The 26,177-nt window shown below is 42.5% G+C and overlaps 2 protein-coding genes across 4 annotated transcripts; one reads left to right on the top strand and one right to left on the bottom strand.

Moving 5' to 3' along the window:
- Window positions 1-80: 80 nt before the first annotated feature.
- On the top strand, window positions 81-7,618 carry LOC142665751 (claudin-12-like). Its single transcript, XM_075845501.1, has 2 exons — window positions 81-447; window positions 3,964-7,618. Exon 2 carries the CDS (start codon window positions 3,982-3,984, stop codon window positions 4,714-4,716), a length of 735 nt encoding a protein of 244 aa, XP_075701616.1. The 5' UTR covers window positions 81-447; window positions 3,964-3,981; the 3' UTR covers window positions 4,717-7,618.
- A 3,430-nt stretch (window positions 7,619-11,048) lies between these two features.
- Window positions 11,049-25,871, bottom strand: LOC142666666 (glycogenin-1-like). Of its 3 annotated transcripts, none has more exons than XM_075846810.1 (10): window positions 25,569-25,871; window positions 23,849-23,931; window positions 21,178-21,319; window positions 17,194-17,368; window positions 16,877-17,039; window positions 16,571-16,697; window positions 15,485-15,692; window positions 15,126-15,218; window positions 13,687-13,797; window positions 11,049-11,329 (listed from the first exon to the last, which is right to left on the bottom strand). In XM_075846810.1, exons 2-10 carry the CDS (start codon window positions 23,853-23,855, stop codon window positions 11,171-11,173), a joined length of 1,185 nt encoding a protein of 394 aa, XP_075702925.1. In that variant the 5' UTR covers window positions 23,856-23,931; window positions 25,569-25,871; the 3' UTR covers window positions 11,049-11,170. The 3 variants fall into 3 exon arrangements, with proteins under 3 accessions (XP_075702925.1, XP_075702924.1, XP_075702926.1); XM_075846809.1 differs by lacking the exon at window positions 25,569-25,871 and adding an exon at window positions 25,408-25,540; XM_075846811.1 differs by lacking the exons at window positions 13,687-13,797; window positions 25,569-25,871 and adding an exon at window positions 25,408-25,539.
- Between the last annotated feature and the right edge of the window lie 306 nt (window positions 25,872-26,177).

Genomic DNA, 26,177 nt, shown 5'->3' with positions numbered 1-26,177 from the left:
GCAACAGCATCTTCTCTCTGCTAATAGTCTCTGCCGCTCTATGGACTGTCCTGAGCAGAAGCTGCAGCAGAGAGCATGCTGGGATTTGCAGTCTTGGAGAATGTTTTTGTCTGCATTTGCCAGGTTCTAGAGAGACCATCATTCCAGAATCCCCCTGTGCAGATGCTGGGCATGTGCAGTGTGACCTAGTGGAGCAGATCTCTCGCCTGTGCTGTGTGGGTGGTGGATGACTGCTGGTATTTCTCTATATATATAAAATGAAGGAGCAGTGGACGGTATTCAGTTGTGTCACAGCTGGATTTTGCTACACTGCAGGCACTTAGTGTAAATTCTGGAGCACAGGTTGAATCCCAATTTTGGAAACGTTCATTTGTGTCTGAGAGCGGGAGCTGTGGAAAGATCTGACGTAGGATGTGCGTTGCCTGAAGGGACTGTGAGCCTGAGACGGTGAGTCTTACACACCTACCAATGGATATTTATTATTCGACTATTCTGTTTTCTAGCATCGAAATGCTCTGATCCTACAAAGCCGGGGTCACGTGTTCTGTTTAACATTTTTACATAAAGCAGGCATGTACACCAGAAAGAAGAGCTAAATATAGGTATGTGTGTATGTACATATATAAAACACACTGAAATACAAGGCTGGATTTTGATCTCAATGGACAATACTCCGAATATTACCGTTCTTTTTTGCACTGAATATTTGTTGCTTTAGGAATGCAGTCACACGCGACAGTTCTATTTATCTGAATGGGGTTGTTTCTGCAGCAGGTACATGGATTTCTGCAAGTTACATTTTACATGAATAGAACTGGTTTTCAGTTGCAAAATTCTGCAACAAAATCTGCTGCATGTGACTGCAACCTTAGGCCCCATGCATACGACCGTAGTTTTCATCCGTAATTGCAGGTGAAGTTGCGGACCCATTCATTTCTATTGGACACAGACTCCTTTCAGTATATTTACGGATGCGTGACCGTGCCGTTGAAATTATCTGCAAAATATGTAACATGTCCTATACTCCGCAATTGCGGGACGGACTGGCCCATAGTCTATGGGCCCTTCCCCAATTGCGAGTCGCTACGGATGTGTATCTGTAGCCGTCCGTAATTGTGGAAGCGTTGCTAAGAGACGGCAGGGAATCTAACGTGGGGACCTTTTCAAGGGGCTGGCACATGTTGGTAACATCATTTGTAACCTCCACTTTTTTTTTGCGGATTCTTAAATACGGATGCACTACGGATCGTATTTGCGGCCGTGGTGCCAGATAAGCGGGCTATTCGCGGATCCGTATTGTCGGACAGTAAAATCCCTCACTGTCGTGTGCATGAGGCCTTAGGCCTTGTTCACACAGTCTAGATGTTGCATGTATTTTTTTAAGCCAAAACCAGAATTGGATCTAGGTGAGGAGGTACTTTATAGGAGGTTTTCCCATAATCGATATTTATCACCTATCTACAGGTATTTTCTGCCTCCTATTCATTTCAGTTGGAGCTCAGGTGGAAACCACTTGAAGATCATCAGCCCACCACTCACAGTAAAACGACCATCAGCCCCCCACTCACAGATTCCCCCTGTCAGTAGTTCCACACAGCCCCCTTGTAGGTAGTGCCACACAGCCCTCAGTCGGTAGTGCCACGCAGCCCCTTGTAGATAGCACCCCCCTTCCTGTAGATAGCACCCCTGTAGCTCCCTGAAGGAGCGGAATCCCCCTGTGGATGGGGATTCCGCTCCTGGAGCACTCCGCTTGATGTCTCTGTCCGTATATGGACAGTGACATCAGGGGCAACTCCTGAAGCGGAATCCCCGTCCACAGCATTGATGACGCTGTGGACGGGGGTTGCACTACAGGAGAAGCCCCTGTTGTCTGTGTCCATTTATGGACAGTGACGTCAAGGGCTTCTCCTGGAGTGGAATCCCCGGTCACAGAGTCGGCAATGCTGTGGACCCCGCTTTAGGAGTTGCCCCTGATGTCACTGTCCATATATGGACAGAGACCTCAAGCGCCCCGTCCAGGAGCGGAATCCCCGGCCACACGGGGATTCCGCTACTTCAGGGAGCTACAGTGGCGCTAGTAGATAGCAGAGCAGGGAGATACCTCCCTGCTCTGCTATAGTGGTGTCGCTACCGCTGTAGCAGCCGGCTGCTACTGGCGCTGCTGGCCATGGGGGGGCCTGTCCCTATGGGCGGCACGGGCGCCCTCATGCCCGTTGTCACCGCTATGGCTGCTACAGCGGTAGCAATGCCACTGAGTGAAGAAGCGGAAAGGCGGCTGCTGAGTGGCCGGGCCCGTGCGCTTCTGAAACGAGCAGGGGAAGGGTGCCAGCGCAGCGACCCCTTCCACCTGCTGGAGTGATGCGTCCTGTGCAATGGCACCGGTCGAACACCCCTATCTCGAACGGGTTAATCTTGCCACCCCTGTGTGCCCCATATGTATGGACCGGTACGATGCATGCTCGGCCTTCTCCATTCATTTTCTATGAGGCTGCCAGAGGGAGCCTGTTGATGGGTAATAAATATCCATTATGGGAAAAACCCTTTAAAGTGTCTCCTTTTCTGGATCTTTAAAAAAAATGCAAGCAAAATCTGCACTGTGTGAATAAGGTCTAAGTGTGTAGACACAACTAGTGTAAACAGAAGTACCAACCTAATGCAATTCCAGAAATTGAGGCGGTAGACCATGCTACTCTATTTTACTTTGTGTTTTATGTTTTACCTGATGTTAAAAGGGTTGTCCAGTTTGGGAGCTGTTTTTTTATACGGATTACCTATCCACAGGATAGCTCATCAGTGTATGATGTGTGGGGATCCAATACCCGGACCCCTCACCGATCAGCTGTTCTGGCTGCCTCCGGAAGCTATGCAGGGTCGGTGCCGGAAGCAGAATGCTCCGACTACTATTTTCAAGTGAATCGGACATGACCACTATACAGTAGAGGCAGTCTGAACAGCTGATCGGTGTGGGGTCCGGGTGTCGGACCCCCACAGATCATACACCGATGAGCTATCCTGTGAATAGGTAATCCGTATAAAAAAACAGCTCCTAACACTGATTACCTATCATGTGGACAGGTCATGGATATAAAAAACAGCTCCGAAGCTGGACAACCCTTTTCTCCTTATCACAAGATGCTTATACACAACCAGTGTGAACGTGGAACCATATTGATAACACTATTTTAGGGTGTCATGGTCATTCAGGCTATCCAAATTCCACAACCCCTTCTCCAAAGCAAGCTACCCTAATAGCACATATGGACAGGGGTTGTACTGTTGGGGCAACCTTATTATTAAAGATTAATTTTTACCTGTTTAAATAGGTCCCATAATGCTTAATTTCCCCTGCGGTGGCACTGCAGGGTAATTGGTCACTACTTGTAGGTTCCCTCACTGATTACAGCTAATCGCTGGAGGTCCCAGAAATGGGACACCCTGTGATGGACCTACTTTTTGTTAGCAAGCTCCCTCAAACACGAATGATGAAAATGGCCATCACACGGCTGCATAAAAATCAATACATTTTTATGGGACTATTCACATAGCTGTTTTTTGTTGTTTTAACGGACTGTGTAACAGACCGATTAAAAAAATAGGACATGTCCTATTTTTGCCCGTTTTCGTGGATCCCTCAATAGACTAAAGTCTGAAGTATCTGTGAAAACAGGTCCCACTTGGATGTAAAACAGACGTTAAAAATTGGACTTTTTTCACAGCCGATTTGACACGCGTTCGTGTGAACAAGGCCTAGTATGCAAAGTCAAAAACCCCATAAAAATGTATTTGTTACTTTTATATTGTAGCTATTTTTTTATTTTTATAAATAAATATAACTTCCAATAGACTTTTATTATTCCCTGTCTATGGATGGGAGCACATGTCCAATCATAGTGTATGTAGGTTATATCACTTATTTTTCTTTTTTTTTTACGCTTAAATCATATATTTGCTGTTTCTTTTCAGCCATCTTTCCTGGACACAATGGGCTGCCAGGAGGTGCACGCAGTGACTTTATTTGCTTTTGTATGTGGGACGGCCTCCATTGCTGGCCTCTTTACAGCCACTCTCCTACCCCAATGGAGGTTGATGAAACTGTACACATTTAACAGGAATGAGAAGAACCTCACAGTCAGCATTGGGCTGTGGGTGAAGTGTACTCGCCTGGAGTGGAGCAGGGATTGTATGATCTATGATACGGAGTGGTATGCCAGCGTGGACCAGCTGGATATCCGTGTCCTACAGTTTGCCCTTCCCTTCAGCATCCTGACAGGGGCCTCCGCCCTCATCCTGTGTCTGACTGGAATATGTAACACCACATTCAGCACTAATGTGCCAAGTCTGAAGCTTGCCAAGTGTCTTGTCAATAGTGCTGGCTGCCATCTTGTGGCAGGCATGCTTTTTTGTTTAGCAGGTGCAATGAGTGTCACCCCATCCGCCTGGGTCTTCTTTTACAACAACATCTTAAACAGCAGATATGGGCCATACTTCTCCTATGACATTGCTGTATTTGTTGCAATTGGAAGTGCTGGGGGGATGTTCTTCACGGCAACATTGCTGTTTGTGTGGTACTGTAACTGTAAATCTCTGTCCTCTTCTTACTGGCAGCCGCTTTACTCTCATATCCCAAATATGCAGAATTACATCCCCCCTTCATATTCCTCTCAGTCCCACCTGTCAGCCATTGACATGGACTTTCCTGTCACCTACACTGTTTAGTTGTATAGGGTAATATATTTTAGTCATGCTGCTGTCAAATGTTTTTTTTGTAGTCACTTCATATTTCAACATGTCTAAATTACTGTAAGGCCGTGTTCCCACAGGGCGGATACGCTGCATAAAAATCATGCAGCATGTCCGACCTGGAACCCACAGTACATTCTGTCCAAAAAATTGCACCGGAGCGGTTTTTCAAGCGGAATAAAGCCGTATATACTTACCCCCTCTCTCCTCTGACGTCCGCTCCGGCCTCAATTGATGATGATGCAGGCCATGTGAGGCTGCAGCATGTGATTGGCTGCAACGGTCACATAGGATGCAAAGTTATCCCAGGAGGCCTGACTGCAGGAAGGAGGGCGTTCTGGGCAAGTAAAATATATTTTTTATTTTTCCGGAGTTGCGTCTTTTGCGGTGCAAACGCTGCGATTACACCGCAAAAGTTGCAACACTTGGTTTTCTGTTGTAGGTTTTGCATCCCCATTGAATTCAATGGAGAGAACCCACAACGGAAAATCAACCAAAATGTACTATAAATTGACAGACATGCTGCTGAACTAAATTCTGCACCACAGGTAAATTTATTAACGTTTACACTGTTTTTTTCCGCAGTGTGGGCATGGGATTTTCTAAATCTCATCCACTTTGCTGCTACTGTAAATGCTGCGGAACTTCCGTGCATTTGTTTTAGCGTGGTCATGGGTTCTCCTTCCTCCAGGGCTTGATCCCTGGATACATTGTCATGATGCACAGATCAATGTCTGTATACAGAGGAGAATGTGAAACATAATGGTCTCAAACTGGAGGAAGCAGGTCAAGTGAACTTTGATATCTCTGCATCAAGGACACCGGGGATGTTAGATTATATGGGGTAGCAATGTTTTTGAGAAGGGAAAAAAAAAGTGGGCCCTTTTTTTTTTTTTTAATGCTCTGTTCACACTTGCTTTGTTGCTACCACACTGACAAAGAACTAAAGTAGTATTTATGAGGCTGTAGTGTGGGCTTCTGTGATGTCACAGGCCCCAAATTGTCTGCCTCCCTCTATATAAAGGCAATATGAACACGTCAATGTTTTACTTAGTGATATGTGTCGTTCTTCCAGAAATAACTGCTACTATTATATTGTAGGAAGCTTTTAGTACTCATAAGCAATAGCAGAGTTCTCACCATATCAAGATATAATATAATCTGTTGCAGAAAACATGTAACATTTCTACAATGGATCTTGTTTTATAGATGTAGCTGCTCTGACAAGTTGTAAAATATGGAATGACCTTTACAGAGCTTATTTTAGGTCAAGCTGGTAACCGTGCTAAAACTTTATTGTTGGCAGAAGATATTGAAGAAATGCAGATTGATAAATATAGTATCAAACCCAAATGAATGGTAATTCAGCCTTTAACACGCTACTGTGAATCTACATCATTTAGACAATCCTGCTGGTTGCCCTTGGAAACTGACCACAGTCTTCCGTGCACTCTGCTGTCAGATATGTGGATGGTGCAACAAACTCTTAGGGTATGTTGACACGTAGTCAACAAAAACGTCTGAAAATCCAGAGCTGTTTTCAAGGGAAAACAGACCCTGCTTTTCAGACGTTTTTTTAACCATCTCGCATTTTTCGCGGCGTTTTCGCTGCGTTTTTTACGTCCGTTTTTGGAGCTGTTTTCATTGGAGTCTATGAGAAAACAGCTCCAAAAACGTCCAAAGAAGTGTCCTGCACTTCTTTTGACGAGGCTGTATATTTACGCGTCGTCGTTTGACAGCTGTCAAACGACGACGCGTAAATAAGGTCGTCTGCACAGTACGTCGGCAAACCCATTCAAATGAATGGGCAGATGTTTGCCGACGTATTGGAGCCGTATTTTCAGACGTAAAACGAGGCATAATACGCCTCGTATACGTCTGAAATTTGGCCGTGTGAACATAACCTTACACTGCACTGGATTTATGGTAACCGGAAACCAACAGAATTCTAAATTTAGGGGAAAAAAATCATGCGTCTCAAAATCAGAAGATAAATGAAGCAAAGTATTTAGTTTTGAAATGTTAATTTAAATGTGGAATGTTAAAACGTATTGTCAACGGGTCCCATAAGGCATAACATAATTTTCAATTGGAATAAAACTTTTTTACTGTATCAAGATATTGCTGTTACATGCTTGTTATGGCACCCCCTGGTGTTTTTTTGTTTTAATTCCCCTCTCAGAACAGCAACCTAATGTGTTCAGTGCCCGTAACAAAAAACAAAACAAAAAACACGTTTAGTGCACAGATTGTTATAGGCTGGCCTGCACATAAAAAGAACCGCTTCGCCACCATGTACAAGAGAATCCGTGTGGTGGGACTCCACTACTAGGCATGTGTGACTAGTGGCACTGGCCACACTAGGTGGATGGTGTGAGAGGGAATCTAAAACACGCCACAGGGCACAATAATAAGTATGTTACATCTACACACAGGACAATTTTTAAAAAATTGTTCCAATTGAAAAATGTATATATTATTGCGTGATACAACAGTAATGCAATATTTAATTGTGGGACAACCCCTTTAAAGCAGAGTTCACACGTCGCAGATTTTGGTGCAGATTTGATACCGCTCACCCTTTTGCATTGCAAAGGGTAAAATCTGCAATGAAAATCTGCGACATGTGGTTTTCCTTTAAATATAATTGATATTTATTTTTTTACATTTCGACTCTTTGCAGCTTATCATTCATACAGTGATGACATAAATGTACAAAATGCCTAGAGATGTTTATTTATAAATACTTTAAGTGGCTTGTATTGTTTCCTTAAGTTGGTATTGTAAATGTATTTTCTGAATTTCTTTCCAAATTATAGAATGTTTTGTTTCTTGTATAACCTGTAACGATGTTCATCTCCAAATAAAGTTTTACATGTGGCTGAAATCCAGAGCCCTTCTTTACACTCCTATTTATTCTGACAATTCCAATTCTCTTTAAAAGCCGGCCTGGCCTTCTCTACGTACAGGTATGAAAAATAATTAGAATACATTATATCTGTGAATCTAATGTAAAAAACAAACAACATTCTGCACCAGGTTCCAATCTTTAGAAATAGTGTGCTGATGGATTAACTGCACTAAGATTAGTCACTTACTAATGTACCATGATCCTGGTGCTTTATCTTCTGCTTGTGAGAGCTCCTGTACACTGAAAACATTGGTATCACCCCCCCTGTAGTACAGGACCTCGCACATATCATGCCTCTTATCGCCACTGCTCCCTGGTTTCCTACCTCCCTGTCTCTTGAAGGATCGTGTTTCACATGCTGGGCAGCAGAAGAGAAAACTGTGTCTCAGTAGCAGACATAACAGCATTACCTTATACCTTGCAATAGAGGGGCATACAGACAGCTGTAAACAGAGGCAATGTCTTTGAGAGGGTGGAAGAATCATGGGAACTTTAATCCTTTCCATGGTATTTTCACCCATAAAAAGCCCTGGCTAATCTTATGAAAAATAACTACTTCTTAGCAATTTCTTGCCGCGTTTTTCGCCCGCAGCTATTGAGCACCAGTCAAAAAAAAACGCAGCAAAAAAGCTCTATGCCTCCCATTGATTTCAATGGGAGGTCAGAGGCATAACCATAGCATGTTAAAAGCCACCGTGGGAAAAGACGCCTCTGCCTCCCAATGAAATCAATGGAAGGTGGTTTCGGACGCTTTTTGGTGCAGATTCTGATGTGGTTTCCGCATCAAACTGTGTGAACTGGGCCTACGGCAGGACGTAAATGGCCCTGTAAAGCCACAGTCCTGTGCAGGGAGAATAATGCACAAACCGGTTTTGGAAAGACAGGGCAAATAGGATAGGTGGTGGTGTATGTCTGTATGTGAGAAGTGATATGAAGGAGTGAGAAAGAGACAATAGTGGGTGAAGATTGTGAGGAGGTTGGAACCTTGTGGGTGGAATTACAAAGGGAGGTAAACACTGGAAAAATTACTTTTGGTGTAATCTATAGACCCCCCCAATATAACGGCGATGGAAGTTCAGCTATATAAACAGATGGAGCGGGCTGCACAGGCGGGTACTGTAGTGATAATGGGAGATTTTAATTATCTGGATATTAATTGGCGTCATGGTTCGGCTACAACTGGGAAGGGGAGAAATTTCCTCAACCTGTTGTAGGAAAATTTTATGGGCCAGTTTGTGGAAGACCCGACTAGAGGTGAAGCTCTGTTGGATCTGGTCATTTCTAATAATGCAGATCTTGTTAGGAATGTCAATGTTCGTGAAAACCTCGGTAACAGTGATCATAATATAGGTACATTTTACCTATGCTGTAAAAAAGAAACAGGCTGGGAGGGCAAAAACACTTAATTTTAAGAAGAGGGCTGCAATTCAGGGCATAGACTGGGAAGAACTAATGTCAAATAATGGTACATATGATAAATGGGAGATCTTAAAATCTACTTTGTATAATTAAAGTGCAAAATGTATTCCTATAGGTACAAGTATAAACGACTAAAATTAAACCCCAAATGGCTTACACCTTCTGTGAAAAGGGCAATATATGACCAAAAAAGAGCATTTGAAAAATACAAATCTGAGGGTACAGCTGTAGCTTTTGAATATTACAAAGAGCTTAATAAAATCTGTAAACATTTTTTATAAAATCAGTGAAAATACTAAATGAAAGGCAGGTGGCCAAGGATAGTAAAACAAATCCCCAAAAATTCTTCAAGTATATAAATGCAAAAAAGCCAAGGTCTGAACATGTAGGACCCCTAGATAATGGTAATGGGGAGTTGGTCACAGGGGATCAAAAGAAGGCAGAGTTACTAAATGGGTTCTTTAGCTCTGTATATACACAACAGAAGAGAAGCTGATATATTAACAGCACTGGCAGCAGCTATATCAGTTGATAGACCATATCTACATTCATCCAATTCCGTATAAGTTAAATAAAATAAATGCACACAAGGCCCTGGGACCAGATGGGTTACACCCTAGAATTCTTAAAGAGCTTAGTTGTTATTTCTGTCCCCCTCTTCATAATATTCAGTGATTCTCTAGTGACTGGTATAGTGCCAAGGGATTGGCACAGGGCAAATGTGGTGCCTATTTTCAAAAAGGGCTCTAGGTCTTCCCCGGGTAATTATAGACCAGTAAGCTTCGTGGGAAAAATGTTTGAGCGGCTATTGGGGGGACTATATACACAGGAATATGTGTTCCTTGAGAAGAATATAAATTCTTCTAACACACAGTATTACAAGTGACAAGCAGCACGGAGTTACTTTTTTTTTTAAACCCTTAGTGACCACCAATACGTCTTTTCACAGCGGTCACTAAGGGGCCTTAGGCTAGGCTGTCGACATTTCACAGTGGCCCTGTCCCTGCACGGGTGTCGAATGTAGGCTGGAGTCGGGGCTCGGCTGTCTGATGACAGCCGGGCTCCTGCTCCAACGACGGCGATCGAAGTTTACTTTGATCGCGGCCGTTTAACCCGTTAAATGCTGCGGTCAATAGCGACCGATGCATTTAACTTGTTTCCTCTCTCACCCATCGGCGGCCCGCAAATGCAATGGCGGGCCTCTGATGGGGTGTCATGGCAGCCGGGGGCCTGATAAGAACCCCCAGGTCTGCCCTGGGCATATGCCTTTTAGGATGTGCTAGAGGCACTTCCTAATAGATTGCCTGTCAGATTTATACTGACAGGCCATAATGCTCTGGTATACTAAGCATACCAAAGAATTATAGCAGCGATCTAAAGATCGCATAGTGAAGTCTCCAAGTGGAAATTAAGTAATGTCAAACAAATTATTAATAAAAACTTGGACCTGAGTCTTTTTTTCAACCATACAAACTATGTAACAAATCACCACTGTTACAACTCAAGAAACGATGACCAGACATTTCCTTATGATTTGGTCGACAATTTAGACCTTTGTATACAAGGCAGTCAAAGAAATCTTGCTGTACATAGTTGCGAAAGTATGTGAAACTGTTACAAAGCTTTTCCTTACTTTTGTGGTCAGCGCAGTGCATATCCAGCTTTGATCTGAACAGCTTAGGTGATAGACTGACCGATGGCAGCTTGTCCCCCAGACCCAAAAGACTATTAGTCAGGTCTTCTAAGACTGGATTAGGGCTAAACTACGAGTAAAGAAGGGTGAAGACGCGTGGTAATAATCCGACTACGCCTTGTTCTATTGTTTATCACCAATTAATCAGGTTAAGAAAAAAAAACATGGGAAGCCCTACTTTGTCTAAACCTCTTAAAGGTTCATACTGTTTTTGGACTTGAATAACAGACTTAAGTATAATGTCCCACAGTTTTATGTAATATTGAAAATAAAAGCCCAACACAATTTACTTTCCAATTTTAATTGTCAAAAAGGTAAGTAAATCAAAACCTAATTCAGCCACTGCACAATAAATAATGAAAAAAGTTATCATACACAGCACCCTTGTAGGAATAATGGAAGAGAAGTCACTGTAAAAAACGATCTAGCTTCTTCTGGATATTGTCAAATGAATATTTTCCCATGTAGTCAATGTGCCCTTCTTCCCATTTCCTGCGTTCCTCAGTTTTCAGCGCTTCTTCAGCTTCTTGAATAGATAATTCCGAAACAGAAGTAGAGGGGGGAGCCTGAATAATAAAAAAATTTTTTTAAAATTATATATTTAATATTATACTTTTCTATGGATATATATTTAAGCAAAATTTCGATTTATTTATTTTTGACAACCCTGTTTCAGCCTCCCCTGTACAATTAGATTTTTGGGGTGCTGAGGGGCTTGGCTACAGGGAGCTGCCATGTGGTTTCCCTGAAGAGAAACAAGGCTCCCACATTGATACCAGTGGGCGTCCATCAATTTCTAGGCTAGTCCTCCTGTGAGTTTGTGCAGCATTGTACGAAAGCTATTCCTATAGGAAACACAACATTTATTTACAGAGGCGTCCATCACTTTGTGACGTTTAAATAGGCATCAACTGGAACTCCAGGCGGTAAGCAGCCAACTACTGTATTCCTGAGAGGTTATGAAATTCCATTGAAGGATCCCAGGGCTGTCTGATCAGATTTGGTATTCCCAACAAATGCTTGTGTACTATCAGTACACAGGCTAATGTACTGGAATATAGATAAGCCAGCAAATTAAAATAAAATTACTAAAAAAAAAAAACCTGTAGAATTTTTATTTTTTTTTTTTTAAATAAAAATTAAAATAAAGTCCCAATACATAAAATGACACATATTTGGCATCATAGCGACCATAAAGATCTGCACAACACATTTATATTAAAAATAAAAGCTTTTTTTTTCTCCCTGCATTTTTGCAAAAATAAACATTTGTATTGATTAAACGATAACCTAAGTGTACCAAAAGCAAAATATCATAAAGCCAAGTCGAGCAAAAAATGCAAAATATACGAGAGCAGGATGCAAATTAGAAAAAAAATTGTGCTGTCCTCAAGGCAAAAATTGTCAGCGTCCCTAAGGGGTAAAACCCAAAGTTGCCATTATGCGAGGGAAATGATGGGTCACTTATTGGTATGAGGCACATGAGATTATGAATTTTGAACCTCCATGGGCCCCACATTAATAGTAATTAGCCCCATCATGTACCGCACACATTAACCCAATGTTTTCCAGTGGTACATGATGGGGTTAATTACTATTTAATGTGAGGCACGTCCAGTAGCAAAATTCATAACACCCAGTGCCTCACATCAGAAAATAGGACTTTTTATTTTTGCATTTTTTGGGTTAAAGTATAGATTTGCTTTCGTAATTAGATAATACTTTGTGTAGTATTGCGAAGTCCAAATTCTGGTATCGGGACAACACTAGTCAAAAGATGCGCCAAAATGTATCAAGGTGGTGCACGTGCTCTGATAAATTTGGCACCTTTTTCTAGACACGTTACATGCTTTTTTTCTTCCTTGTACCACCTCTAGGTTGGCTTAGATTACTGGCACATCTCAAAAAGTAAATATGCCCCCTTGTGTCCATACAGCATTGTCTACAAGTTTTTATACAGGGCACAAGTGTATTGTAAACTTTTAATTAAGGATCACTCTACTGACCACCAAACAGCTCAAAGTATAAACCCCCTTCAACAGTGATGAGAGCATGCAGTACTAACAATAACACCAGCAATAAAACATTTATGTATTATATCAGCAGCATAGTCTGTAGGTAGTAAGTGCACAGCTGTGATGTAAAATGTTACATACAGACAGGACGTTTCCATAAAGTCTAAGAAGCTGGGCAAATTCTGCCCCCGATAGAGCCCCCGATCTGAAAAGACAATAGCGTCTTAGGCCATGATCGGCGCAGCTTGTTAGGCGCAAGACAAGTTCATAAACATACAATGTGAGCCGTAGTAGGGGCTGCAAATTAAATAAAACCAACCAAAAATAAATAAATATAGAAATGCTTACTTATCCTAGCCCCTGGCAATCCAGCGCTGGCACTCCTGGTGGTTGTTTGGATGCACATAGCATGTGACCACTGCAGCCAATAAGAAGGCTCAGCGACTAGGTTTCTGGCATGATACCAGAAATACGATTTATCAGCAAAGAGCCCGCTGAGCCCTGTGATTGGCTGCAGAGGTTACATGATACCTATATGTAAGCAACCACCGGGAGTGCCAACGGAGCCTCCGCACTGGATCGCCTGTGGAAGAGATAGGTATTGCTTTTTTGGTTTATTTCATTTGCAGCCACTACTTTAAAAATGTCACTTCCCAGATAACCCATTTAATGCTGATTAACCTAATAAAATATTTTATTCCATGGTGTTACTGCACACAGTAAAAAGGTACAATGTAAGAAGCAGCCCAAGTACATGAAAATAATTACAATGTAAAGCCTGAATATTGAAACGCTTTTTCATTTTCATTTCTAAGTGATTCTGAAAGTAAATTAAAGTGATGTATATATATAGTTATATAGGGAGAGAGCAGAAGAAGCAGGTGATGGAGGAGAGCCAGTGGAAGTACCATATAGACGGAGTCTTGAGTTACAGGCTGAGGGCTGAGCTGGGAGGGGAGGAGGTCTTGAGCTTGTAGATTGTCATCAAGTGCACGTTGCTCAGAGCTACTACTGGGTTGCTAGAAAGACAGTAGTTAGATGCATAACCGGTTTCTACAAGTAATCCCTACATTGTATTTCACATAGTTAAAGACTGTTGTGGGATTGTAGCAGTTCCATAATATAAAGATATGATCAGAAACCCACTTTTTGGCTGCTTTCAGACGGGCATAATACAGGTGCTTTTTTACGATCATATTACGGATGCAACTCCTGGATCTCCGGCGGGTCATCGGAACCGGAGTTGAAGCACTGTAGGCTTTTATGGTTCCCTAACCCTGGCTCTGATGAACTGCTGAAAGTCAGGTTATTGCATCCGTATTAGAATATGGACACAAAAAAAAATACATATGGGGTGTGACCTTTTACGTGCAAGTTATTCATTATGTCTACCAACAGAATTTAATCTTCTCACAATAAAGCAAACATTACCAGATCGGATGGCGTAGAACTGGTCTCATAACAGTCTGTAGCAACAGAACTATTTATTGCAAATCATCCAAAAGGTCTCAAAATAACAGCACTGGCTAAATAATATATTTGGTTCAACTCCTCACATTCTAGACCCGTACACCACCTCATGGCTTTTGTACATAGAGGTCAGGATTTTACACCAAAAATGGTGCAAATCAATGCTAAACTTAGCACAACTATCATGAGATTTTTTTTAGCCATGCTCTTCATGCATTTTTTTGGTAAATCGGTCATACATGATAGAAAAACATTAACATTTGTGCCTGATCACACATTTCATTAATGTGTGCCATTGTATTAACCCTGCTCACATGTGTGGGGCGAAGGAAAGGCGGCCCATACACATTAGAATGAGGTCGGCTGAACCTGCCAATTTTAGCAGGATTGGTTGAACTTCTAAATGTGTATGAGGCCTCCCAACTCTCCCCTGACAGCAGATGTCGGGGGAGAGAAGAATCTCAGAATTTCAGCATGCTCAATCCCTATGTGATCAGGGGAGATAAGCCGCCACCAGAGGTATCTGGCAGCACCTTACTCCCCTCTCCCCATTTAGACAGAGCATAGTCTAGAATCTTCCACACTAGTAAGAACTCAATAAAAGGGTGGTCCAGGATTAGAAAAATATGTCTGTTTTTCAAAAACGGCATCATCCCTGGTCACAGGTTGTGTGTGGTATTGCAGCCACATTCAGTGCAAAGGAGCTGAGCTGCAATATCAGACACAACCCATCGACAAGTGAGGCGCTGTTTCTGGGAGAAAGCAGCCATGTTTTTCTAATCCTAGACATCACCTTTAAGTAAACTTACACACAACACTAAAAAATCCAAACAATTTGTACAAAACCGTAAGATTAGCCACAGTCACATGAACTTACAGTGTTCGCAGGGTCATCTAAATGAGCTTCCGTGGAGCAGTCAGAGGATGGATTCTCACTTTTCAGCTGAAGTTCAAGACTTCCAAAATGATGCTGGTGACAAAATTTCACAAAAACAAATATGAAAAAAACCTGTCAAACCATTGGGTTTATGTGCATCACAATGTGAGTCAGAAGTGCGGAAAATGGAAACGCGGTACAGATTCTCTATCTGCGTCACGTCAATTTCATTTGCGAAAACGCTGCAGAATTACCGCATAGAAAATTGGGTCGGAAATTCCATAGTGTTTACGTTGTTTGAACATAACCGGATAGTGTGCATGACGCCTAGAAATAAATCAATTTACACACAGATTTACCTTGTCTGTGCCATCAAGCTCCTCTTGTTCCGTTAATAAAGGTAAGACGTCGGAAATGTAAGTCTCCCACCAGTGGACAAGGAATGGAAGGTGCTGATCTCTATTTAGAGACTCCTCCTCTGCAATCCATTTGGTTTGTGGATTATATTTGCAATTCCAGGGCTTTGGCGTACCTATAAAATGAACAACCTTTGCCTCGGACCCAAACCTGTAATAGAGACATTTGCATGATGTTTTATATTCAAGGATGCATGTGTGGTATATATTACAGTCACTTAATATTTTAAAACAATTTTAAGTTGGCATAAATATATAGAGCATAAGGGGTCTCAAATAATATGTTGAACATACATATATGAATTTATTAGCTCTATTATAAGAAGTTATATTTTGTGTATCTAATGCAATCCATAGAATCAGACCACTTAGTTATGTTCAAATCCGTTAGGCCTTATTCACACAAGCGACTCAGATTTGTGTCCGCAAAAAACTGGCTGTTTTTCCTGCATATGACTGTCCGAGTTGCGTCATCTGCGTTTCTCCTCTGCAAGGACTACCTGGTATCACTTTTTTTTTTCTCTGCATTTCTTCAGCAACGGATATAAAAAAAAAAATCCTTGAACTCTTCACACACCCATAGACTTTAATGTGTGAGACTGATCCGCAAAAACGGACCAGAATAGGACACATGGTGAGTTTCACGCAACAGCCACACACTCTGAAAAAAACATGTATCTATGAATAGCCCCTTTGAATAGCAGTCAGTGTGCTGTCCGTTAGACAGAACACGGACATGAAATAAGTTAGTGTGAATAAGGCCAATATGGTCAGTTCTGGCCAGGCTCATAATCCTGGTTTGATAGAGAATCAACTTTGGAGAGTTAGAACTTGACATTTTTATATTTCTGATACATAGACATTTATTGCAGTCTCTATACAACCTCATCTGCAAGATTATGACATTTGCACAGATCCAAACGTGAAATTCTTAAACACTACGATGGTAGAAATCGTTTTAGCAGGCAGAATTATTTCCATATACGTGACCATCTATCAATACCTTCAGCTTGGATCATTGGTACTTACTGTTTAAATGCGGGTACATAAGTGTACACAGAACTTATGCTCAAGTTATAGATGAAAGGCAAGTGTTTGCTGATGTCTGCGGTCGCCCAGTTACTATAAAAACTGTTCAACAGGCCCTGGTCACCGCCTGCAAGAAAGAATGGAGAAGCATACAACCAGTCTTCAGCTATCAGTGTAGAAGAAATATGTGATATGGCTGCCATATCACATATCACCCATATTTACCATAAGATAAGATACGGCATAGATTTATTTCCAGCAATGCACAGTATTCAATAGGATGCATTGTACTTAATGAAGCCTTACCATCAAAGCTGCCATGCTCCTCGGCATACGCTACAAGCCGTCTGAAAGTGTCAAGCGAAGGTCTGAAGACAAACACTCCACTGTTAAAACAGTCAGGCCAACCAGAATCAGGAGCCGCTGAAAATTCTTCCCGATCGAATAATTCATCGATGTTCCGAAGTGCCTGTTACACAAATAATACACGATTACACGGATATTGAGGTTTATCCTGTCTGACAGAACCAAGCATGTCGGGATGTCAATTAGAATCTTTTATCCGAAAGTTGAAGAATTAAGCTTATCATCATCATAGAAGAGGTTAATGAAAGTGCACTTACAATTGTGTCCGCATCCATGTACACACACTTCGTATACTGCGTGAGGGTCCAGCTCTGAATTTTAGTGAAGGTTATGCCAAGTTCTGGACGTTTGAGTAAGGACAACCGCACCAAATCTGCACTGTCTAGAACGTCCACCTCCAAAACTTCATCAAAAACTTTACTGAGAATTGCCCTTGAAAACAGAAAAATATATGGAAAGTGAGTAATGAGTGCAGTTCAGTTATCAAGTATATTAACCCCATAATAACAGGGCCAATATTCGTTTTTTTATTTTTCCTCCCCACCTTCCAAAGGCCATAACTTTTTTTTTTCCAATTAAAATGTTGTTGTTTTTTTGAAAAAAAACAAAAACATGAGCGTTTACAACAATCCTCACACCCTTAATCCAAAGGATAATGCGGTACATCATTAGTACAGAATTCAAAGGCCATAACTTTTTTATTTCTTCATCGACATAGCCGTATGAGGGCTTTTTGCGGGACAAGTTGCAGTTTTTCATGGCACCATTTATTGTATCGCATAATGTACTGGGAAGCTGAATTTTTTTTATTTGTTGGGTGAATTGGGCAAAAAACAGCGATTATGCCAATTTTTTTTTGGCGGTTGTTTATATGGTGTCTATCAAATGGTAAAAACTGCATATTCACCTTCTACAGGTTGATACGATTACAGCGATACCAAATTTATGCTTTGTTTTATGTTTTACCACTTTAAAAAAAAACAAAACTATTTGCTAAAAAGAAAAATGTTTTGCGTCACCATATTCTGAGAGCCATAACTTTCATTTTCCCATCAATTTAGCGGTGTGGGGGCATATATTTTGCAGGGTGAGCTGTAGTTTTCACCGATACCACATTGGGGTACATGCGACTTTGATCACTTTTTATGTGACCAAAAAACATCAATTTGCATGATCTATATATATTTTTTTTTTACGCCGCTCACCGAGTGGGTTAAACAACTCTATATTGTGATAGTTCGGACTGTTACGGACGCGGCGATACCAGTTGTATTAACTTTTATTTTTAACCCTTTCATGACCAAGGGTCATTTATACCCATGTCCAGGTCAAATTTTCCTTTTCTGATATGCACTTCTTTAAATGATAATATCTTTGCAACCGCTTTGAATATCACAACTATTCTTACTTCGTTTTTTTTTTTACAATACTCATGAGGCTTTCATTTTCTAGATTAGTTTAATTAATCCCATGTTTTTAATGAGCAGACAAATCACAAAAAATTTGAAAAAAACCCACTTTTTTGGAAATATATATACTGTCACCCTGGATCTTTGTGAGCAGATAAGAGTTACAAGAATATATTCACACGACGTGAAAAAAAGGGCAATTAACAACAAATTAACGGTCAGTTTTTCATGGCTGTTTTGCATCAATATGTCTCAAAATTTTAATCTATTTCCCAGCTGTCTGACTGTTTTTCACCAACATTTGCCATCCATTTTTCACAAACGGTAAAAAAAATAAAAAGAATTTTATTCATTCAGGTTTTTTTGGTCGCAGCCACCTGAAAACACCACAGTGCCCATGTAGATAGTGACGCAAGACCACTATAGATAGTGCCACATTGCCCACTGTAGTTCGTGCCAGTGCTCACATAGATAGTGCCCACTGTAAATAGGGTCAGGTGCCACAGTTCCCACTGTAGATAGTGCCCACATTGTGCCACACATTGCCCACTTAGACAGTGCCAGTGTCCCCTGTAGGTAGTACCCATATAATGCCACAGTGCTCATGTAAATAATGCCACAACCCCTGTATATAGCACCCCCTGTAGACAGAACCACACCCCCTGCAGATTGCACCCACCCCTGTAATTGGCACCCCCTTCTTGTAAATAGCACCACTGTAGCAGCGGAATCTATCTGGCTGGGGATTCCGCTCCTAGAGGGAGCCCCTGATGTCTCTGTCCATATATGACGGTGGACCGTGAAGTCAGGGGCTCTCTCTAGAAGCGGAATCCACCGCACAGAGCGAACTGACACCGGGGATTCCGCTCCTAGTAGGAGCTTAGGTGGCCCTATCTACAGGGGGGGGGTTGCTATCTACAGGGAGGGGGGAAACCTATTTACAGCGGGGATGCAGAGCCGTTGGGGGTTCCCTCTAGGAGGGGAAACTCTAGCCAGAAAGCTTGCCCGGGATTCCGCTCCTAGAGGGAGACATGAGTGCAGCGCTGCTCACACTGAAGCAGCACTGCACTCATTAAACCCCGTTCAAGGCTGTCGACATTTGTACAAGTGGCAACTGCACAGGGCATTGGCAGTTGGAACGTATATAGCCGTATGGCAGTTGTGAAGGGGTTAATATTGCTCCAGGAAAGAAAAAAAAAGTGCTTTTTTTTAAACTTTTAAATATATATTTTTTGGAACATCAGATAAAACTTTATTTAACGTTTTCTTACTAGCCCCCTTAGGGGACTCGAACCAACGATCGTTGGATCACTTGCATGATATACTGCAATACTAATGTATTGCAGTATATCAGGATTCTGACAGTCCCCTTGGATGCCCTGCCCCCAGGCTGCCATGACAACCATTGTCACCGGCCGATCGCGTCGGGTTAGGGCGGTGCAACGGCGTGTTTGCGGGGGCACCCCCCTGATTCTAAAAATTTAAATGCCGCAGTCACGGCTGACCGTGTCATTTAAAGGGGTTTTCAGAGTTAAAACTTGTATGTGCTAATGCTTTTAACTTGTGGATGTAAATACATTTGTAATGTACTCGAGAGAACAGCAGGGACTGCGCATGCGCGTTACTGGCTGTATAACAGAACAGCCCATACACGGCACGTCAGGCAGAGTGACGTCACCCGTCACGTGCCCCACAGCAGCATCGGGAAACGGGGCCAATTTGGAAACCAAGTACATTACAAATGTATTTACATTCACAAGTTAAAGGCATTAACGCATACAAGTTTTAACTAGGAAAACTTCTTTAAGGTGTTAAACGGGCGGAATCAAAGTGATCTTTGTTTCCACCCGTTGCAGTGACATGTCAGCTGTAGAACATAACCGTCACCCGCCCGTGAGCCCGCTCCATACGTCCCCATAATGGCTACCACGTACATGTACGTGGTATGTCGTTAAGGTGTGAAAGGAACACTCTCGGCAGGACGGAATTACTGTGTTATGCCATAGTAGGCACAACAAAAAGCATATGTTCTGCCCGGAGTGTTCCTTTAAAGAATAATGCTCCGAGAACAAAAACACATGAGACTGTTTGCTTGAGCAGGATAAGGCCAGGGCTACACCTAGACTTTGTAGTGCTACTGATTGATTTGAACTCTTGAGCTACAGCTGCGGTCCAAATGAATATATTGAGTTGCATTTAATCTTGCAGACTGCAGCTGTCACTCAATAGTTAAAGAGGCTCTGTCACCAGATTATAAGTGCCCCATCTCCTACATAGTCTTATCGCCGCTGTAATGTAGAGAACAGCAGTGGTTTTTATTTTGAAAAACGATCATTCTTTAGCAAGTTATGAGCAATTTTAGATTTATGCAAATGAGTTTTACTTTTGACCAAGTGGGTGTTGTAAAGAAGTGTATGAGGCTGACCAATCAGCCTCATACACTTCTCGTTGTTCCAGGCCAGCATGATCCACAACACAGTGTGATTGTGCAGTGAAAGAAGCTGGGCTGGAACAACGAGAAGTGTATGACGCTGATTAGTCACGGATTGGTCAGCGTCATACACTCCTCTGTACAACACCCAGTTGGTCAAAAGTAAAAACACGCCCAGTTGGTCTTTAAGAAACTCATTAGCATAAATCTAAAATTGCTCAAAAATGATTGTTTTTCAAAATAAAAACCACTGCTGTTATCTACATTACAGCGCCGATCACATTATGTAGGAGATCGGGCACTTATAATCTGGTGACAGAGCCTCTTTAAACAATCAGTAGAGCTACAAAAAGTCTAGGTATAGCCCTGGCCTAAATCTTTGTGTCTATACCTAGTCTTACCTCATACGAGCAGTGACTTGAGATGTAATCATTACCACCAACATGCGGGATGTTTCACGATTCCTTAAAGATTTCCCCAAAACCAATGCACCTTGACAGTATATGTCATTTGTGCAAAAGGTCACAAATGCTTGATCTGTAACTGGAAAATAAAGACATACAATTATAACACAATGTGGGGATCAAACTCCTGTAATGACAAGAACAAGGAATGTTTCAACATCACCATGACCTCCCATTCTGGGACATTTCCCCCTTCTCTAAAAGGAGTAAAGGGCAACATATGTTTTGTTATCACCAGTCTAGGTCCTAGACCTAGACCATACCCTTCCTCCTCCTTCAACTGATATAGAGGGATAGAATACACTCCATATTGTAAAGCATGGACACATGTAGCAGGCCGTGTCTGTCTAATATGCACGTCATCTCGGCCAGATAAGGGTCGCTACGTCTGCCTGTACCCTAACCACCAAGTCACTGGGTCATGCCTAGACATAATGAGATTAATATACCTTTATGTAAAGACAGGGATTGTTCAAGCACCATCAGTACAGGGACAGTACTCTAAATGATTAAATACTGAGCCTCACGTATCAGGACTCATGCACATGACAGGAAGGGTTTTTACTGTCTGCAAATACGGATCCAACTGGTATGTATACACATCCGTAGCCGCCCGCAATTACGTACAGGACATCTATATTTTGTAGATCATTTTTACGGCTCGGACACACATCTGTAAATATACGGAAAGGTGTACGTGGCAAATAGAAATTAATGGATCCGCAATTTCTATGGTCTCGTGCATGGGGCCTTAATGATAGTACGGACCAAAGAGGAGCAGCTGCTCAGAGCGACCGGTAAGACAATAACTTAAACTTTTCCAGTGCAGGTTAGAAAATGGAAACTGGAATCTGACTGGGTATATATAATGCAATGGTTTTCTGGTACAAACACTAGAACACTCCAGGAAAACGGATACATTGTGTTACGCCTAGTGCAGGTCTTGAGGCCGCAGTGCATGACACGGAATTCTGTTTGACGTTCTTTGAATCCCCTGCGTAATACACTGCCCCCTCGAGCCCTGCAATGGGCACAACACGTGTATCCGTTTTCCTAGACTATTTCTTCAAAGGGGTTGTCTCATCGTCCGTCTCCCGGCACCAGTGGAAGCCTTGACATTAACAATGTAGTATTGTGTGGCGGCCATTCACACGAATGACCACTCATGCAATAAATGGATGGCTCGGGTCCACCAAAGTAAGGACTAGCTTCTAGGACGTCCAAAGGCCCGAATAGGGTTTACATGGGGAGATGTGTTAGTGACCATGATTTTCAGGGCAGCATAAAAGCTGAAATTAGCTGACGCACAATTGGGCAATGATAGTGAACGAGCATTCGCACGATCACTTGTTCGCCCATAATTGGCCGGTGTAAATGGGAATGACCGCTGGGGCTACATGGAGACTTCTTGTAACTTTCAAATTGTAACTAGTGAACTACAGATATAGTCTAGAGCAGCGGTGCCCAACCTTTTGTAACTTGTGAGTCACCTTCAACTTTGAGTGACGGTCGGGAGCCACGTTTAAGTCAAATAATTATAACGTATTAAACATATAGAGAAACATAAAATCATGGAGTTAAAATGTACAGGTTAAGATTTCAGTTTGAAATTTAACACACTGATATTTCACCACTTTTCTGGGGATAGGAGACATCTTCAACACTTCAATATTGTTAATGTGGATGTGGATTCATTATTGAAGCGATCAGGGGATCACACTTTCAAGTTCTCTAGTTGGACTTTAAACTATTTTAATTTCTTTTAATCAATTAAATTAAATTTAAAAAAAAAAAACCCCCAAAAAAACACAAACAAAACAATAGAAACCATTTCCCCCATTAAAAATCCACTAAGGCCTAATGCACACAACCATGTGCGCCGCACGAGTCCCGTCCGTGATCCATGGATCAGAGAGTCGGGTTAATTTTCACAGATTCACCCGCTAAAGTGAATGGGTCCGTGAAAACTATTAAGTGCCACTCGGATGCTGTGAAAAACGGCCCGAGTGTTACTCGGTCGTGTGCAGCTTGCCTTATAGTTATTCGCAATGACCCATATAACAAAGTTAAAACGTTATGTGTACCACATGGTGAACAAAGTAGAAAAAAAAAAAAAGAAAACTATGGCGGAATTGCAGTTTTTTCCCCATTAACCCGCTAAAAAATAATAAAAGCTAATCAATGAGAGTTCTATGTTCTCAAAATTGTGTCATTGAAAAAAATATAAATTCTCCTGCAAAAAAACAAATGGAGCTAACAGCTGGCGTGGGTTTCCCCTATAATTAACACCAGCTTCCAGCTAAATTATAGTAAATGTGTCAGACTGCGGGTGGTCCTGCCCCACCCATTTTTGCTAATGTGGCAAGAGCAGCGGAAATGCATGAAAAAAAACCTGACCTGAACTTTTCACGAATTACTGCCACTATTTCAATTCTAGCTAAATATAATGGCAACGCAGAGCCATGTCTCATTTATGAATGAGCAGTACGACCATCTGACTGGGGGCAGAATCACGTGAACCCAGTCTGAATAAACAGCTCTCCTCATTCCCACATAGGCACCCAACACCAGGCTCTACCCTCCTGGTTACACCAGACATGGTACTTACCAGGCATGTTGCGGAATCTGCGCTGAATCAGTATCTGCAGAAATAGATCCCACCGTGCACCATACAGGTGTTCAATCTCGCCTCTAAAATAATAAAATGGTCATACAATGGTTAATAAAACGTTAATGATTAACAGGATTTTTTTTTTTTCAAGGTCACCTGACAGTTTTCAACTTTTCTATGTGTACATGAGATTCCGTTCTGTAAATCAGTAATAGACATTGATGGAGATAGGCTGAAACCAGGATACATGTACGGTCAAGAACCAGCGTCTCTTCCCCAGTTGGGACTACAATTGTCCCGTTCTGGACATCAGTGGGGGCCCCAATAGTTGGACCCGCACCAATGTGTCCTATAAACATGTCATAAAACACTGAAGTGAAAAAAACACTTTGAATGTAAATTTTTGCGAGAAAAATGTATATTTCTATGCATCAGCTAGTAATCTCATTCTGAACGTTCACCCTACTTGCTGTTCCTTAAATCTAGGTTCCTATGGGAAAGGCAGATCATAAATGGATGGCAGACGGATCGCGCTCAGTTATCCGTTATCCACCTGCATTCATTGGAGTTCATTAATAGACGGAGCATGAAAGTGGGTCAGAAATGTATCGTGTTTTAGGAATCTAAAAAGGTTGGACTGGAAGGTTTGGAGTCAGTCAGCAGGCCCGACCCATTACCCAAGAACTGGCCAGCGGGAGCTCCTGTACCTGCCGACTGCTCCGCTATTACTCCAGCGCGTACCCTGTATTTTATCTTTACACCCCGCTAGGCTGACTAATCTACAAGGACCACACGGTCACATCCACAACACCATAAAAATAAAGCAATGAATACAGTCACTTAATCCCGCTCTGCCAAACCGCTGAGCAAGACCCTAAATGAGCAAATCAGGCCGTGCTCCTAAGGGTAAGGCCACAAGGGGCCGGCGACCAACAACCGCACCAGCACCAGGTTCGGCACGGCTCTCAAACAGCCTTTAATGGCGGTGCATTGTTGCGGGTAAAATCGGTCCTATAAGTGCAAAATTGTGCGCCCACTAGTTGATACACACTTTATAGCCGCACAAAACCGCAACGTGTGAATACACCCTTAGTGACGTCCGAATGGGAGCCTGGGAAGCTGCTCAGCAGAATTCTGTGGCCTGTTTATCATAGGACGTTTGCTAGATGCCCTAAATGAAAGGGGGTCTGTCCTGGTGAACCACCTAAACGGCCACCTATTCTGGTTAACTATAGGAGTTTCCTCACATGTTACTGTTCTGTCATAATAATCAGGCATAAGCGTTACACGGACTCCGCTGATCTCCAAGAAATTATGTGAAACGCCGCAGCAGCAAAATCGCCATGTGTGTACTACGTCAATGACTAGGAGAATACTCTGCGGATGAAAAGTAAAAGAGAACCGTTTTGTGGTTTTTTTCCCCCATCTATGGCCGCCCTCCTGGTCTATAACCCAGACTAGATGTTAAAGTTCACCCCCCCCCCCCCATACTGGAATACAATCTGCCATATAGCAGCCTCATGTCTGTGTAATGATAGATCTAGATTTATCTCCACCTCACAACCATTTCTGCAGCACTATCACCCTTCCTTCATGGAAAGTCTATGGCAGTGAGGTGCCACATGATACCCAGCACTGGAGCCACCGCAGGATAAGGGTGCAGAGCGCCGCACAACCAGCGTCCCTGCACATTACACGGCGCCATTAGCCCGGAGACCTTGTCTGTGACGAGTCCTCCAGTTGCCCTTGTCGTCAGGATTCATGGACGGGACATTGACACCAGAGGCTGCGGTCACACGGCTCTCCCCGGTTCTCTGACGTCTCAGCGTGGAGATGCGGGGAGGGAATAGTCAAGGAGGCGGGAGTTGTGCAGTGCACGGATTTAAAGGGCCGTCCCTCCGGTAACGCAGGGTGCCATCTACAGACCGTGTGCACACAGCAAGCTTTGTATTTGTCAGGGTTTGTGATAAGGTATTGGTGGAGATTTGATCAAAACGGCTGCAACGGAAAAGTGTAGGCGTCGACCAATCAGAGTCCACTTTTTTTTTTTAAAGACCCTTTGAAAAATGAAAGCAGCTATCTGATTGGTTGTCATAGGCAACTTCTAAACTTTTCCTTTGCACCCATTTTGACACATCACTGTGATCAGTTGGGGCTCCTGGGGCTGGAAACTTTCAATTTGCTGTGGCGACAGCCGTCTCTCTTTGCCCAGAACTGTAGTAGTAGCAATGGGGAAGACTCTGACAATGGAAATGAAGCGCGTCACATTGCCAAGCCATACTGCGTGACTATGTCGGGTTGTCGTGGGTGCGAAAGGGGCGATGCA

This window comes from Rhinoderma darwinii, chromosome 13 (assembly GCF_050947455.1).
Source record: "Rhinoderma darwinii isolate aRhiDar2 chromosome 13, aRhiDar2.hap1, whole genome shotgun sequence".
NCBI classification, from domain to species: Eukaryota; Metazoa; Chordata; class Amphibia; order Anura; family Rhinodermatidae; genus Rhinoderma; species Rhinoderma darwinii.
This window is presented reverse-complemented; position numbering and strand designations above follow the sequence as displayed.

Coding starts and splice junctions, on each gene's coding strand:
- LOC142666666 (XM_075846809.1), bottom strand. Junction 21,320..23,848: donor CAGATTCCGCAACATGCCTG/GTAAGTACCATG, acceptor TTTATTTTCCAG/TTACAGATCAAGCATTTGTG. Junction 15,693..16,570: donor TATGTACCCGCATTTAAACA/GTAAGTACCAAT, acceptor TCTCTATTACAG/GTTTGGGTCCGAGGCAAAGG.
- LOC142665751 (XM_075845501.1), top strand. CDS start 3,982: ATGGGCTGCCAGGAGGTGCACGCAGTGACTTTATTTGCTTTTGTATGT.